We start from the raw sequence: 14,827 nt of genomic DNA on the forward strand, positions 1-14,827 counted from the left end.
CAAAGAGCAGCCGCCTGTGCCCCTTGCGGATGACATTTCCTCAGAGGAGCTGATTCCTTCTGGGGGTGCACCATTACAGGACACATGCTTACCAGGTACCAGTACAGATACGAGGACTTCGGTGGGTCTTGTTAGACAGCTAGGTGGGATGTCACTTGGTGAATCACAGTTCACAAGTGAGCACGAGCAGAGAGTGGTGGTCGGGGCAGCTGTGGAGAGCACGTGTTGGAGGGCGTACTCCTCTCCAAGCTCTGCTCAGCTGGACAGAGATGCTGAACGGGGGGGGGCGGTGGGGGGGCGCTATTCATGAAAAGGAGAATGATAGGGGGTCAGCAACAAATGTGCGAGGTACTGGCATTCCTGCCAGGCTCACTTTCCACAATATCAGAGAGGGTGGAGGAGTCCATTTCAAACATTTGTGGATTGATGTTGCTGGTCATTGCAAGGATGTCTTCCGTGGTGAGAGTGGACTCCTGTGTGGAACTAATCAGTCCCTGCAGGCCCTGACCATGGCCGTGCAAACTATGGATGCCAACATTTCTGCCACCTCAAACAGGATGTCAGATACATTAGCCGTTGCTTAACAAGATGTCACTGATCTGCTCCAAGCTGCTCTCCCTTAGAGAGGCAGGAGTGATGCGCCACTGGCCCAGGAGAGGGATGATGGTGAAAATGGGCATGGAAGTGGGAACTCCACTCAAAGCGTTTCCACGTCTCATCCGTTGCCTCCCACCCTCAACCTCCTCTCCCGCAGGTGCAGATGGAGCATGAAATCATAGAAAGCTATGGCACAGAAGGAGGCCATTCTGCCCATCGTGTCCGTGCGGGCCGAAAAAGAGCTATCCAGCTTACTCCCACTTTTCAGCACTTGGTCAGTAGCCTTGTAGGTTACAGCACTTCATGTGCTTATCCAAGTACTTTTTAAATGAGTTGAGTGTTTCTCCCCCGACCATCCTTTCAGGCAGTGAGTTCCAGACCCCCACCACCCTCTGGGTGAAAAAAATTTTCCTCAGCTCCTCTCTAATCCTTCTACCAATTACTTCAAATCTATGCCCCCGGTCACTGACCCCTCTGCTAAGGGAAATAGGTCCTCCCTATCCACTCTATCTAGTCCCGTCATAATCTTATGTACCTCAATTAAATCTCCCCTCAGCCTCTTTTGTTCCAAAGAAAACAACCCCAGCCTATCCAATCTTTTCTCATAGCTAAAATTCTCCAGTCCTGGCAACATCCTCGTAAATCTCCTCTGTACCCTCTCCAGTGCAATCACATCCTTCCTGTAATGTGGTGACCAGAACTGTACGCAGTACTCAAGCTGTGGTCTAACCAATGTTTTATACAGTTTTAGCATAACCTCCCTGCTCTTATATTCTATGCCTCGGCTCATAAAGGAAAGTATCCCGAATGTCTTTTTAACCACCTTATCTTCTGTCCTGCTACCTTCAGGGATCTGTGGACATGGACTCCAAGGTCCCTTTGTTCCTCTACACCTCTCAGTATCTTCCCATTTATTGTATATTCCCTTGCCTTGTTTGTCCTCCCCAAATGCATTACCTCACACTTCTATGAATTGAATTCCATTTGCCACTTTTCTGCCCACCTGACCAGTCCATTGATATCTTCCTGCAATCTACAGCTTTCCTCCTCACTATCAACCACACGGCCAATGTTTGTATCATCAGCAAACTTCTTGATCAAGCCCCCCACATTCAAGTCCAAATCATTAATATATATACCACAAAAAGCAAGGGACCTAGTACTGAACCTTGCGGACCCCACTGAAAACAGCCTTCCAGTCTCAAAAACACCCGTCAATTATTACCCTTTGCTTCCTGTCACTGTGCCAATTTTGGATCCAACTAGCCACTTTCCCTTGGATCCCATGGGCCTTTACTTTTTAGACCAGTCTGCCATGTAGGACTGCAGTCTTTGGCGGGGCCCCTAACACCCAGAGGTCGTCGGTTGCGAGCATCTCAAATGTCAGAGCAGGGATCAGAGCAGCCTGCCACTACCTCTGCTGAAGCCACAGGGGTTGCACCACGTAGTGTAGAGAAAGAAAAAGGAAAGCTTTATAGTTCACCAAGGATATGCACCTGGGTGTTTCCAAAAATGTTTTGTTAGTATATTTAAATTCTTAATTCACATAAAATTTATTAATTTGCACCACATTCCATTGTTCACCATTCTTGCATGGCGAGTGCCAACTTGGGTTTTCAGTTGCCTTGTGATGAAAGTGAAGATATAAATTGACTGAGGCCAATTAGTGCATGTGCAATGGATGGTTGGTGACACGACTTCGTTGGGGGGTGGGAGCGGAGGGGAAAGGGGATGGGGGATGTGATAGTTACTTTTTTGTGAGTGACTAACTGAACCTTCAAGCTATTATGCCATCCCTGACCTTGCGAGCAGCAATGTGATCGGCGGCTCTGGTGTTGGGGGCCACATGTTCATCTTCCTCCTCCTCCTCTTCCTCTCCTTTGGAATCCTCACCAGATGAAGAGTGCTGAGTGGCTTGTTCCTCCTGCACCTCTAGTCCTCACTGCTGCATCAAGTTGTGCAGAACACAGCACCATATGCTTATCCTAGAGACCCTCGTTGGCATGTACTGAAGGCCATCTCCAGACCGGTCCAAGCATTTTGAAGCACATTTTGAACATGCCGGTGGTTTGCCCTGCAGGCAGCAAGGACGCTCCAATGATGGCACGGAGGCCAGATCTGCTATTTTAACTGGAGGCCTGAGTGGGGGAGCAGAGTTGGCTTCCCCGCCAGGCCAAATCTGCCAGGAACTGGATCATGGGCCAGGAGGACCTTGAGAGCTTTCCTCCTTTCCTCCCCTGATCGCAGTCACCTCCCGCCCACTGCTCAACACTTACCCCTGACTTCCGGAGACCATTCCCACAGTGGTTTCCTGCCACCCATATTCTCACCCCCACTGGTCCGACAGGCAATGATTCCTGCTGGGTTCGGCTGGGAGTCAGGCCCTGGATGTTAAAATGTCTCCGGGTCTAGACTTGTGAGCGTGGAACGAATCTAGCTAGCTTTCATCTAACCATCAGTGCGACTCCAGAAGTTGATCCAATTTTCTTGTTACCTCTGGTCCTTTGTGGGGTTGTTGCAGCACTTCTGTAATTCACTGATTGCAAAAGGTGCATTCCCATTCTTTTTTAACATGACTTCTTACATTTAAAGTTCAAGTGATAGCTTTGGTGAATGAAAACTTAACACAGGTCATTTTAAACAAGTTCTATTTAGAGAGCTTTAATGTTCTTTAATGAGCTCCTCAAGAGCTAGTTTAAAGACCGAAACATAGAATTAGGAGACAAATGTTCAGACTCGGTCACTGAGACGGTGATCCCAGTCTATGATCTGTAACTAGTGTCCAGTATTGAATTGACAATAACATCGACACAATAACCATGATTTTCCACCTATTGAAACAAATGGGCAGGAAATCATGGGCTGAGGAGCTCAGCAGTAGAAAATCCCAGCCAAATCGCTTTCCATGGTCTGGTAGTTACTCCCCATGAACAGGCAGCTTTATCTAGAAAAGATATTTGGACAAAATCCCTTTGTTCCATCCAGTTTGGTCAAATTAATTTAGTAACTGGTACATCTGGCTGTCGGAACTACATCAGAACAATCATTTGACTTGTGGTTTGTAAGTTATTTTCTATTTCCTCCCCTTTTAGGTCTCTGTCCCATGCACATGAGCCCAGGAGTGGGCATAGCAGGTGATCTGCTTCTTGGCATCTTCCTATACTGCTCTATAATCAACTGCTCAGAGGTGCAGGAAAGCATTCCGTGGTGAATTGCCTCCAGATTTCCCTCCCTCCTCACTGTGCCTGACCCTGAATGGTTACAGCAGTGTAGTGGCTATGATACCAGACTAATAACCCAGAGATTGGGAGTGCAAAACAATGGCAAATTGAAAAATTAAATCAATATATCTGGTAATTTGTGGACTGGCACCAGAAAAAACAGTCATGAACATTTCTGGATTGTTGTAAAACCCAGCTGGTTCACTAATGTCCTTCAGGAAACAAAGATGTGTCTGGCCAACATGTGTCTCCAGTCCCACATGATATGGTTGATTCGTAATACCCTCTGAAGTGGTCTAACAAACTACTCGAACAATTGCTAAAGAAGGAGGCCCATCACCACCGTATCAGGGCAACCAGGAATGGGCAATAAATGCAGCCTTGTCAGTGTCACATACCTCCCAGGAGTAAACTTTTTTTTAAATGACCGTGATGTGGGAAATCGCAGGCATGAACCTATGACCTAACATCTATAGCAACACTCTCCAACATACTGTGCCAATAAAAATTGCAAAGATTATTTTGTTTTGGGGCAAAAGATTAATGGAAACATCAATATGCGTTTGATTTGAAACATCCAATGGGATCTGTACAAGCCAACATACATGGACATTCCCACTTTGGAAAAATTGGCACGTAAAATAATGGTACCTTCAGGCCTGTAATTTCTGCTGCAGATCCTTGATCCACACCCGTGATGTAGATTCCCAATGCATACTCAGCACCACCTCTGATCATTAGGCCCAATGACTTCCCATCTTCAAGGACAAGGTTTACCTGCGCAATCGCCAAACAGAAATAGTAATGAAAAGGAGAGGTAGTGAACAAAAGGGATTTCAGTTATCATTAGTATTGCTGTAGCTGGAGAAAACATGTTGATGGGCAACAGATGTGCCATTTTGTGAAGTACATTTTATTTTTGTCTGAATCCTTTGTGAGATGTGAAGAGTCGCACTATAACCTGCTCAAATTCAACATTCCTGCCCTTGAGTACCAGGATACCCAATTGATTTTAAAATCACTATCATTCACCTTAATCTTCTCCATAATACACGCACAGCTTATTTTATACGCTCAAAATAATTTACTGGCTAATGGCCACTGTTTTAAAGTGACAATAAATATTTCTATACATGGTACAGTAACTCAATTTAAACAACACCCACACTTCAAAAAGTGAAGACCCTGCTATATTTCTCCAAATCATCTGCTGATCTACGGCTCACTTGCCCCTTCCCATTGCCAGGCTGAACATACATTTTTAAAATAATTAAACAATACTTAAAATTAATGATCAGGCTATAGTGCAGCGTACAAGGATATGTTCTTGCATTTTCTGCCCATTATTCATACATTTACCCTGTAATTTATTAACACGCGCTGTAAAAACCATAAAGCATGTGCAGGCGGTAATTTTGTCGAGGTGATGGCCAGTACGTGTGAAATATAACTGGCATGTTGCGTAATAAAGGAGCCAGTATTTCACATCTCAGGCGATGAGAGTAATTAAAAGCAGTGTACTCATACTTCACAGCTTAAGCTCCACGTGCATTGCAAGACTGAGATCAACAGCTGCAGAGTAAATGAAACTTAATCTAGGTTGGAAATGTTTAGGGCAATTACGCAATTAGTCTGTGCAATCATTTTCTTTTTAAGCGTAGGTGTACATTATACAAAGACTGCAATTTAGACTGAAGCTTCCAACAGATCTATTCTATGTGAACAGGTATCCTTTATTCTCTTCCCTCCCCCCCAAAAAAAAGCTATTCACAGTAGCAAACAAAATCATCATTGCAATCTGTCCCACCTAAATGAGAGAGGCAAGCATTTGGAACTCAGGTTCCGTGTTAGTATTCACAGTTAGCCGCAGGAAGATCACATTCGGCACAGGCTTGATGGGCCGAATGGCCTCCTTCTGTGCGGTAATGATTTTTTGATTCTATGATTCTGCTGAAGCTAACTGGACCTTTGGGCGTGTCAGTTAAATTTAACTTTTCAAAGCCGGTGTTCAGACCATCAGCACTTCAAATAAATGCCTGGTGTTAGCTGCAAAATAGTAGCACGAATGAGTGTTTTTTTCTCCTTTGATTCTACTTCCAAATATTCGAATCAAAAGGGGTGATTTTGACTTTGTGTGATTGTGCAAAACGAGCAGTATCAGATCAGCCTCCCATTATACATCTTGTTATACAGCTAGATATTTTACATCTAGAGCAGCTGATCTGCTATCACCTGTTTTAAACTATTGCCCAATGTCAAAATTATCCCCAAAGAATTTTACAGCACCAAGGGAAGCCATTTTGTCCACTCTGAAAAACCTACCTCGCGATCTACTTCGACCCATTCCAATGCCCTTACCCCATATCCTTTTCAGTGCTTTTTCAAATATTTATCCACTTCACCTTTAAAAGCTTTATGGATTCTGCTTGCACCATAATTTCCGGTGGAATATTCCATGTCCCAACATTCTTCCGCATAAAAAAAAATCTCCCAGCTTCTCCTTTCATTCCTTTGGTGATGATCTGAAATTTGATGGTTTTTCATTACTGACTCACTAACCAGTGGAAATAACTTTTAGCTATTTACCTTATTGAAACCCTTCATAATTCTGAACACCTCTATCTCTTAACCTTATCTGTTATAGTGAAAAGTCTCTCTTTATAACGAAAACCTTTTATCCCTGGGATCATCCTAGTGAATCTCTTCAGCCTTGCTCTTCCCATACTTTCAAAAATAGAGTACCCAAAACTGTTCACAATATTCTAACTATGGCCTGACAAATGATTTGCATAGGTTTAGCATTACCTCTTTACTTTTGTAATCGATACCCTTATTTATAAAGCCTAGAAACCTATATGCTATTTTTTTATTTAACTTGTCCTCCCACTTCAAAAAGTTACATATATCTGAACTCCAAAGTCTCTCTGGTCCGCCATTACTTTTAAAGTTTTGCAATTTAATGCTCATGTCTTCTTGTTTTTCCTCCCAAGATGTATCACTTCACATTTCTCTGCATTAAAATTCATCTAACATCTACCTGCCCAAACTACTAAACTGTTTATATCCTCCTGAAGTCCTCTTTACAGTTAACCATGCTCCCTATTTTCTGTCATCTGCAAATTATGACATTGCGCCCTCAAAGCTGTCCAGATTATTTATATATATTGAAAGAAGCAATGGTGTCAACAATGATCACTGAGTCATCTCTCCAGTTCAAATAGCATCCATTAACCACTGCTCTCTGTTTAATGTCCTTTAACAAACTTCCTATTCATGCTGCCACATTCCCTTGAATACAGTGTGCTTTAATTTCATCAGCAACCCTTCTTTGCAGTACATTATCAGATGCATTTTGAAAATCCATTTACACAATATCCTTGAAATTCCTTTATCAATACACTTTTATTTCCTCACAAGAACTCTATTAAATTTGTCAGATAAAACTCACCTTTTACAAATTTGTGCTGTCTGTCCTTAATTAACCAATGTCTTTTTATGTCTATATTTTTTTTCTCTGTATTAGGGCCTCTAGGTGGTATTACCATTTCCAATCCAATTTTCTCTTCAAGCGCTGCTCCGTTCCCGAGCTACCAACTCCATCCCTCTCCCTGGCCACTGTCTGAGGCTGAACCAGACCGTTCACCACCTTGGCGTCTATTTGACCCTGAGATGAGCTTCCGACCACATATCTGCTCCATCACCAAGACCGCCTACTTCCACCACCATAACATTGCCCGTCTCTGCCCCTGCCTCAGCTCATCTGCTGCTGAAACCTTCATTCATGCCTTTGTTACCTCCAGACTGGACTATTCCAATGCTCTCCTGGATGGCCTCCCATCTTCCACCCTCAATAAGCTTTGAGCTCATCCAAAACTCTGCTGCCCATTTCCTAACTCGCACCAAGTCTGTTCACCATCACCCCTGTGCTCACTGACCTACATTGGCTCCCGGTCTGGGAACGCCATGATTTTAAAATTCTCATCCTTGTTTTCAAATCCCTCCATGGCCTCACCCACCCTATCTCTGTAACGTCCTCCAGTCCTACAACCCTTCAAGATCTTGGCGCTCCTCCAATTCTTGCCTCTTGTGCATCCCCGATTTTAATCGCTCCACCATTGGCAGCTTTGCCTTCAACTGCCTAGGCCCTAATCTCTGGAATTCCCTCCCTAAACCTCTCCACTTTGCTCCTTCTCTCTCCTCCTTTAAGATGCTCCTTAAAACCTTCCTCGTCACCTGTCCTATTACCTCTTATGTTGCTCGATGTCAAATTTTGTTTGATAACGCTCCAGTGAAGCGCCTTGGGATGTTTTACTATGTTAAAGGCACTGTATAAATGCAAGTTGTTGCTGTTTATGACAAAAATGATCTTGATGCAAATTCCAGCTGCTTAGTACATCTGAATGCGAGGGGGGAGGGGTGCGGTGGGGTGGGGTTTCGAAACATTTCTGGTGTACTGAGACTCAGCACTTTGGCTTAGTATCGTGCTGATTTCAGTCAGAAAAATTCAAAAAAAATCACAAAGAAAATCACTATAAAACTCCCAAAACCTCAGTTACAATGATATCAGGTGACTTTGGGCTGGGCCACACCTAACCTTTGGGCGTCAATCTATGCCAGGGCATCACTGACATAATGCAGGAAGTTCACGGTGCAAACAATCGAGGAAATTCGCAGGTACCAATGCTTCAGTGTAAAACAAGCATAAATCAGTTACAATTAAATTTCCTCGCAAGAAAATGGTGCTACGCCGTACTTATGCCACTCTTACGCCATTGTTATGCCGAAAAGTTCCAGGAAATTCCAGGCCAATTTGTCACAACTAATCAATCGTCCCATCTACAACAACAACAACTTTATATTGCACCTTCAATGTAGACAAACACCTTAAGTGCCTCAAGCCGAATCTCGGAACCGATTGAAATGCCTGTAGGTTTGGAGACTAGCAAACAGAACAGTCAGTTGAGTCTCACAGCTGGGTGTTTGGTTTGCACAGTTCCTGAACTCAATTATCTCCCCGGCTGACTGGCATTTCAGTCAGCTGCGGCACTTAGCTGTTTTGCTAGTGCGCAGACATGAATCACACAGCTGACTGTGTCAACAGCAGGTTTCACCTTTAACTGAACAGATGGCATTTTACTGTCCTGCTAAACCAGCAGTCCAGTCCTCAAGAAATTAATGAAGAAATCGATTCCCAGCAGGTTGTCCCTATAGAGCAGGCCTCCTGCCTATTCATGTCCTTCTTAAGTGGCTTTCATGTATTTTAGATCCATTGATGTTAATCATCACTCTCACTACTTGACTCAGTAGGGTAGAAGCTGTGGCTCAGTGGCAGCACTCTTACCTCTGAGTCATGAGTGCTGTGAGTTCAAGTCCCATTCCAGAGTTGTGAGCACATTGCACTAATGCAGTACTGAGGAAATGCTGCACTGTCAGAGGTGCTGTCTTTTGGATGAGATATTAAACAAAGGCTCTGTCTTCATTCTCAGGTGGATATAAAAGATTCCATGCCACTATTTCAAAGAAGAGCAAGTGAGTTGTCCCCAGTGCCCTGACCAACATTTATCCCTGAACCAACACCTAAAACAGATGATCTGATCATTTATTTCATTGTTGTTTGTGGGAGCTTGCTGTGCGGAAATTGGCTGCCGCGTTTCCTACATTACAACAGTGACTACACTTCAAAAGTACTTCAAGGGCTGAAAAGCATTTTGGGACATCATGAGGTTGTGAAAGGCGCTATATAAATGTAAGTCTTTTTTTCTTTTTAGAAATTCTAATCAGCAAAGTTCAGGTATAAATACAAATAAACGGGTTAATGCCTGTGTAAAAATAGTGCTCCCAGGAATGAAGTAAGAACTCATTTACTTTGCTGATTGGAATTTCTACTCTATTCATGCACCCTTAAGAATATTAGCACCACCAACTGCCTAAACAATAATTCTTTAGAAAAAACAGAAAGACAGAAATAATGGCCTCATTTTTTACTTCGAGTCTATAGCACAGAAACAGGCCAATCGGCCCAACTGGTCTATGCCAGAATTAATGCTTCACACGCACCTTTTTATCCTTGTAAGGCAGTCAGTCCAGTGCGAGGTTTACTTATTTCCGAGTGCAGCATTGAGTACTCTACCAGATTTGCTTATATCCTATTGCAGCAGTCAGTACTCTATCTATTTATGTCCTTCTGCTGCTCTGATGATTCATTGCACAGTGTCACATGACTTAAGTACTACACTTTAATGAAGATTCCAATGTGGACAATCACATTCGAATGAACAGAGCAATTTCAAGGTTAAACTCCAGTGAAAACAAGATGAGAATGAAAATTCCAAATGTTGACTTTTTTTCAAAGCAAAAGCATCCTTGCTATGGCAACCATGAATATTTCATCAGTTTTTTAGTATATTATCTCTAACACAAGTTCATCATTTTTTCCACATAATAAGTCCCTAATGCTGTCTGCTGATCCTCCTCACATATATTGGCAGATGAGCAGACAGCAGTTCTTATTTGCATTAGAATAAGTAGACACGCTGGACTCATAAAAATGTAAAGACCACAAGATCAAAACCAATAATTAAGAAAAATAGTGCACCATTTCTCTGTGAAAACAGTAATAAATATTGACAGTTCCACTTAAAGGCGTACTATGGGGAATACTCACATCAGCTGAGAAGTCTAAGAGATCTGCCTGCAGGAAGAGGAGGGAGACTCATCGTAACATTTTATTTGTACTCAGTGTTCAAACTGTGGAAAGTGGGGAGACGTGGCATCCTGCACTCCAACAATTTTTGGGTGCTGCCACACTGAGTCAGAGCAGGACAAAGGGCACGAGGATGCCAGTGTTTTTGTTTTGGTCTGCCAGGTGCCTGACATGTACAGAAACCCATCACCACGTTTAAGAGTGTTCAAACTAAGCTATTGAGAATTCTTACAGCTCGAACATTTCTGTTTGCCTGATATGGACTGCACATTCTGTCCCCACAGGAACGCACCCCACATATGTCTAACTCCAGAGAACCGAGGTGCAGGTTGGCAAAGCCAAGGCACAGGGGCTTCCAAGTGTGCACAGGGGTACTGCTGGAGTTTATCCAGCCAAAACTGCACAGTTTACCAGTATAGGGGAAGCTTCCTCTTTCTTGTCAGTTAGGACCACCCTACCCAATAGGACATTGGTTTACAGGGTTATTTGGAGCCAGGTGGAGCCACCTTGATGTTCTAGACATCCGAGTTGTGTGTCGCATATCAGGCTTACTCATCACCAACTGCTTAATTCAGGTTCTCATGTGAGGGGCTTTGGTAAAGAGGCAGGCTCACTATGAGGCCGATTCCTCTTTTAGGTATCTGTACTCAGTGGTGCGTTGATGTGGCTGGAGACCTTTCTCTCTGCAGCCACCTGTCCTTTTTGCCACAAACAGCTATGTCCTGGATCTTGCACATGGCCCTTCACTTCATGCTGAGAAGTTATGAACCAGGATGGAAAACTGTTTAAATAAATATCCCATACATCACAAGCTTAACCTGCATTGGAACTTGCTGTCATTGAAGAAAGATGAGAAAGGTCAAAGTGCACTTCGCCTCTTTCAATATGGAGCTGAAGGATTGTGTCTAGGCTGAAGGTGACATCCTCTAGATGACAAGAATCAGCAACTGGAACAGATGAATCTCCTATCCTCCAATAAATACCTTAATGATCTCATCTTGAGCTGTGCAATGCCATAATACTGCACTTAGGGGCAGCCATCACCATATCCCACTGGTGAGCCCATTCTTCAAGATGATGGGTTAAGTACACTAATTCCCCAGTTAAGTCTATCTACACTACACGATAAAAAAGAAGCATCTTGTGGAAGAAAATTTTAACGTTGAGAATTTAGAAACAGTAAGATCAAGCTCACGATTATGATTCTTGTGACCATGACTTGGAGTATCTCTTAAAAGGAAAATTGGGTGATTTTCCTTTCAAAAGGAACATTTCTACTGAGATACCCTTCTATAATTTGACATCTAGGCGTGATTTCGCTGTAATACTTCAATATTTTACTTATTTGGATTGAAAACATGCAGTGTGATCGCGGCATAATTAAAGATAAGGGTCTCTTATGGTTAGGAAATATGAAGGCTATTTCGCCTTTTTAATTCATCCATCCAGAAGCACTCTACAGTTACCCCATTGTAGCATTCAATTTTTTTTAATGATTCCAGGGTTTTTATCTCCATGACTTTATCTGGAAGTCTGTTCCATGCGTTAATAACTGTATGTATGGAGAAGAATCTCCTGGTATCAGTCCTAAGTTTACCTTTTACTAGATTGAATCAGTGCCTCCTTGTCCGACTCTTGCAATTTACTTTAAAGTAATATTCCAGATTTGTCTTTTCTATCCCTTAAACCATCTTGTACATCTATAAAAGTTGCCTTGCAGATACCTCGATTTCAGGCTGAAAAGCCCAAGTTTCTCTAGTCTTTCCTTGTAACTCACACCTCTGCTACTAGGGATCAGTGTAATGGAGTGGCTCACTTCAGACATTTTTTTACTGGATTTTCCTTTTCAGAAACCACTTGTCGGTCACATGATTTCTTCATCATAGGTCTCCATCAACAACAAATATTTGATATATTCTGTCAGAACTACTGAACTAAAGAAAAATGTCATCAGTGCAGCTCCAAGTTTTGGGTCACTGTTCCTCCAGCTTCCAGCCATGCTCTCCAATAGCTACGGTCCTTTATTCAGTTTATTTACCTTCCTTTATCTCTCATCCATGATGCTGGTCTTTTTCCTCCTGGGTTCTCTTTCACCATGTTTCCTTTCCTTCTCCTTGACAATTTCTGCCTTTCTCTTCCCACCTGAAGGCTTTGACTTTGTGCTCAGGTGCAATTCCGTGGGGGCAAGGTACCCTCTGCTACTTTTCCCATACAGCTATTATTCATATTATAAACCTGGACAATGAAGACTGATGGGCTATTGAACTGTAGGGAGCTGGAGAGCTAAGCCTGATTCTGTCCTCAGTTGATGTCCATGCACTTCCAGCAGGGAAGCGATCACTGAATAGCGATCAGGAGCAAGAACCTTCACTAATTTTTCTCCTTCCAAACCTTTGGTTCTAAGGCCAATTACAATGGCCCTAATGCTGCCTGGCTGCGACCAGCTAACAAAACATACAGGGGATCAAACCTGTGGCTATCCTGATCTCACTCACTGACATTCAGGCAGCCCTCGGGAGGGTGGGCTATCTGTAATCTTTAATGCTGTCTTCCATAAACACCAATTTCCAGAAATGATTATCGGCGAGGTTACTGGGTTAAGTGACAAAAATCCCTCACCCACCTCAATGTCATTATACAACTTTCATATATCAGCATGACCCTGATAGTTCACTATATGGAAAGTGCAACAGTATTTTTCATTTTATTCTATTTTTACGCTCATTAAGGTGAGTGATGTCAGTTGTGCAGAAGTAACGTTTTTCTTCTCTTGGAATGCAGTATGAGCATTCGGTACTTCCAGGCCATAGACAGTGTGGTTAGGTGCAGAGTAAAACACTCTTTACTCTGTCCCAACAATGTACTTCAGTCCCAACTTCAGAACACCATTTCCTAGTGCACTTGTGTGATTTTTTCTCCCCCCACTTTCCAAGCACTCATCCTTGTGGTCCCTCCAATTGAGGCTGTTAAATCCAAGCCAAGTTACGAGGCAATGTACCCACACCTCTTAGGAACTGAGTTGAGACTGCCCAAACTCATTTCATAATGGACCCTTACAACTAACAGACTTTCACCCCATTAGTCTGGGCTGTATGTAAGTCCTGCTCCCAGGGGTGAACAGAAATTGTTCCAACATAAAACACCCGTTGAGATATACCAAGCATGTTTTCTGACATCCGAACATTCAAATATTGTTCTAGTTCCCCATTAACTACTATTTTTTATTCATCCTCCTTCAATAAGAAACTTCCAGGAGGCTCCCCACTGGATGTAGCCGAACACCTCGCACATTACCTTCTTCTCATCTCCATCTCGGAGTAGCTGAAGATTGCTCTTCTTTTCGCTCTCTTTCCTCCGTAGCGTGCTGCTCCTGTGCTCTAAGAGATCGGGCGGCGGTGAAACGCTTCGGCCCAGCGGATCCACCCAGGTGTAGACGTGATTGGTGACGTAGCCCCCTGGGATACGGCCAACTGAGCGCACGTACAGGGTCAACTTTTTGGAACCTTTCAGCACCTGAGGAGAAACAGATGTAATCAGTGAGATTTACATATTTCTGTAATGTTATACCAGGATGCAGTTCTGTCGCCAAGATTATGAATAATGGATTGCGTGAAACTGAATCTCATTAATAAATCTCATTCATAGTCTACAACTGGAAAAAGAAAATATGAAACAAGAGGTGCATAACCAGGCAAATAAAAACTATTCACGTCTTGACGAGGAAGCAGTGGGATCCAGAAAATAAATTTTGTGAGGAAGACATACCTTGTGAGCCTAAATAATGACTGTGTTATGTTTTTGTGGCAGCAGAATTAGGTGCGGAAATAGGGAAACGATAGCAAACTGGATAAAAAATTTGTGAGAAGGGAGAAAACAGAGTAGGAAGGAGTTAAGGGCAGTTTTTCAGTGTGGTTGGGAGTGGGTGGTGGTGCCCTACAGCCTCCAGTTCTGGGACCACTTCTGTTCACTGTGCATATCTATGATTTGGATCCAGGCTGAGAGAGGATCCTGATGACATTTGCAGATTATATCAATATAGCAGATATAGTTAATTATAAAAGTCCATAGGAAGCTGCAAAGGGACAATGATAAGATCAATGGGAATGGGCTACAAAGTGGCAAATGGAATTCAATGCCAGTAAGTGTGAGGTGATACATTTTGATTAAAAAAAATAACAGCATATACTCTGAATGGAAGTAGGCTCGGTGCTGTAGAAAAGCAGAGGAATCTGGGGGCACAAGTTCATAGGACATTAAAGGCAGCACCTCAGGTTGATAAGGTCATTAAAAAAACTAATGGAATTCT

General features: G+C 43.0%; 1 protein-coding gene across 2 annotated transcripts in view; it reads right to left on the bottom strand.

The window, feature by feature from the left end:
* Positions 1 to 14,827, bottom strand: part of whrna (whirlin a) — a 145,419-nt gene that overhangs the window by 75,802 nt on the left and 54,790 nt on the right. For both annotated transcript variants that reach the window (XM_067969617.1, XM_067969616.1), the window contains exons 3-4: positions 13,816 to 14,034; positions 4,470 to 4,595 (exon numbers count right to left, since the gene is read on the bottom strand). In XM_067969617.1, coding sequence (XP_067825718.1) covers positions 4,470 to 4,595; positions 13,816 to 14,034 — 345 coding nt within the window. The remainder of the gene's footprint in view (positions 1 to 4,469; positions 4,596 to 13,815; positions 14,035 to 14,827) is intronic.

Source organism: Heptranchias perlo, chromosome 31, assembly GCF_035084215.1.
Source record: "Heptranchias perlo isolate sHepPer1 chromosome 31, sHepPer1.hap1, whole genome shotgun sequence".
Taxonomy (NCBI): Eukaryota; Metazoa; Chordata; class Chondrichthyes; order Hexanchiformes; family Hexanchidae; genus Heptranchias; species Heptranchias perlo.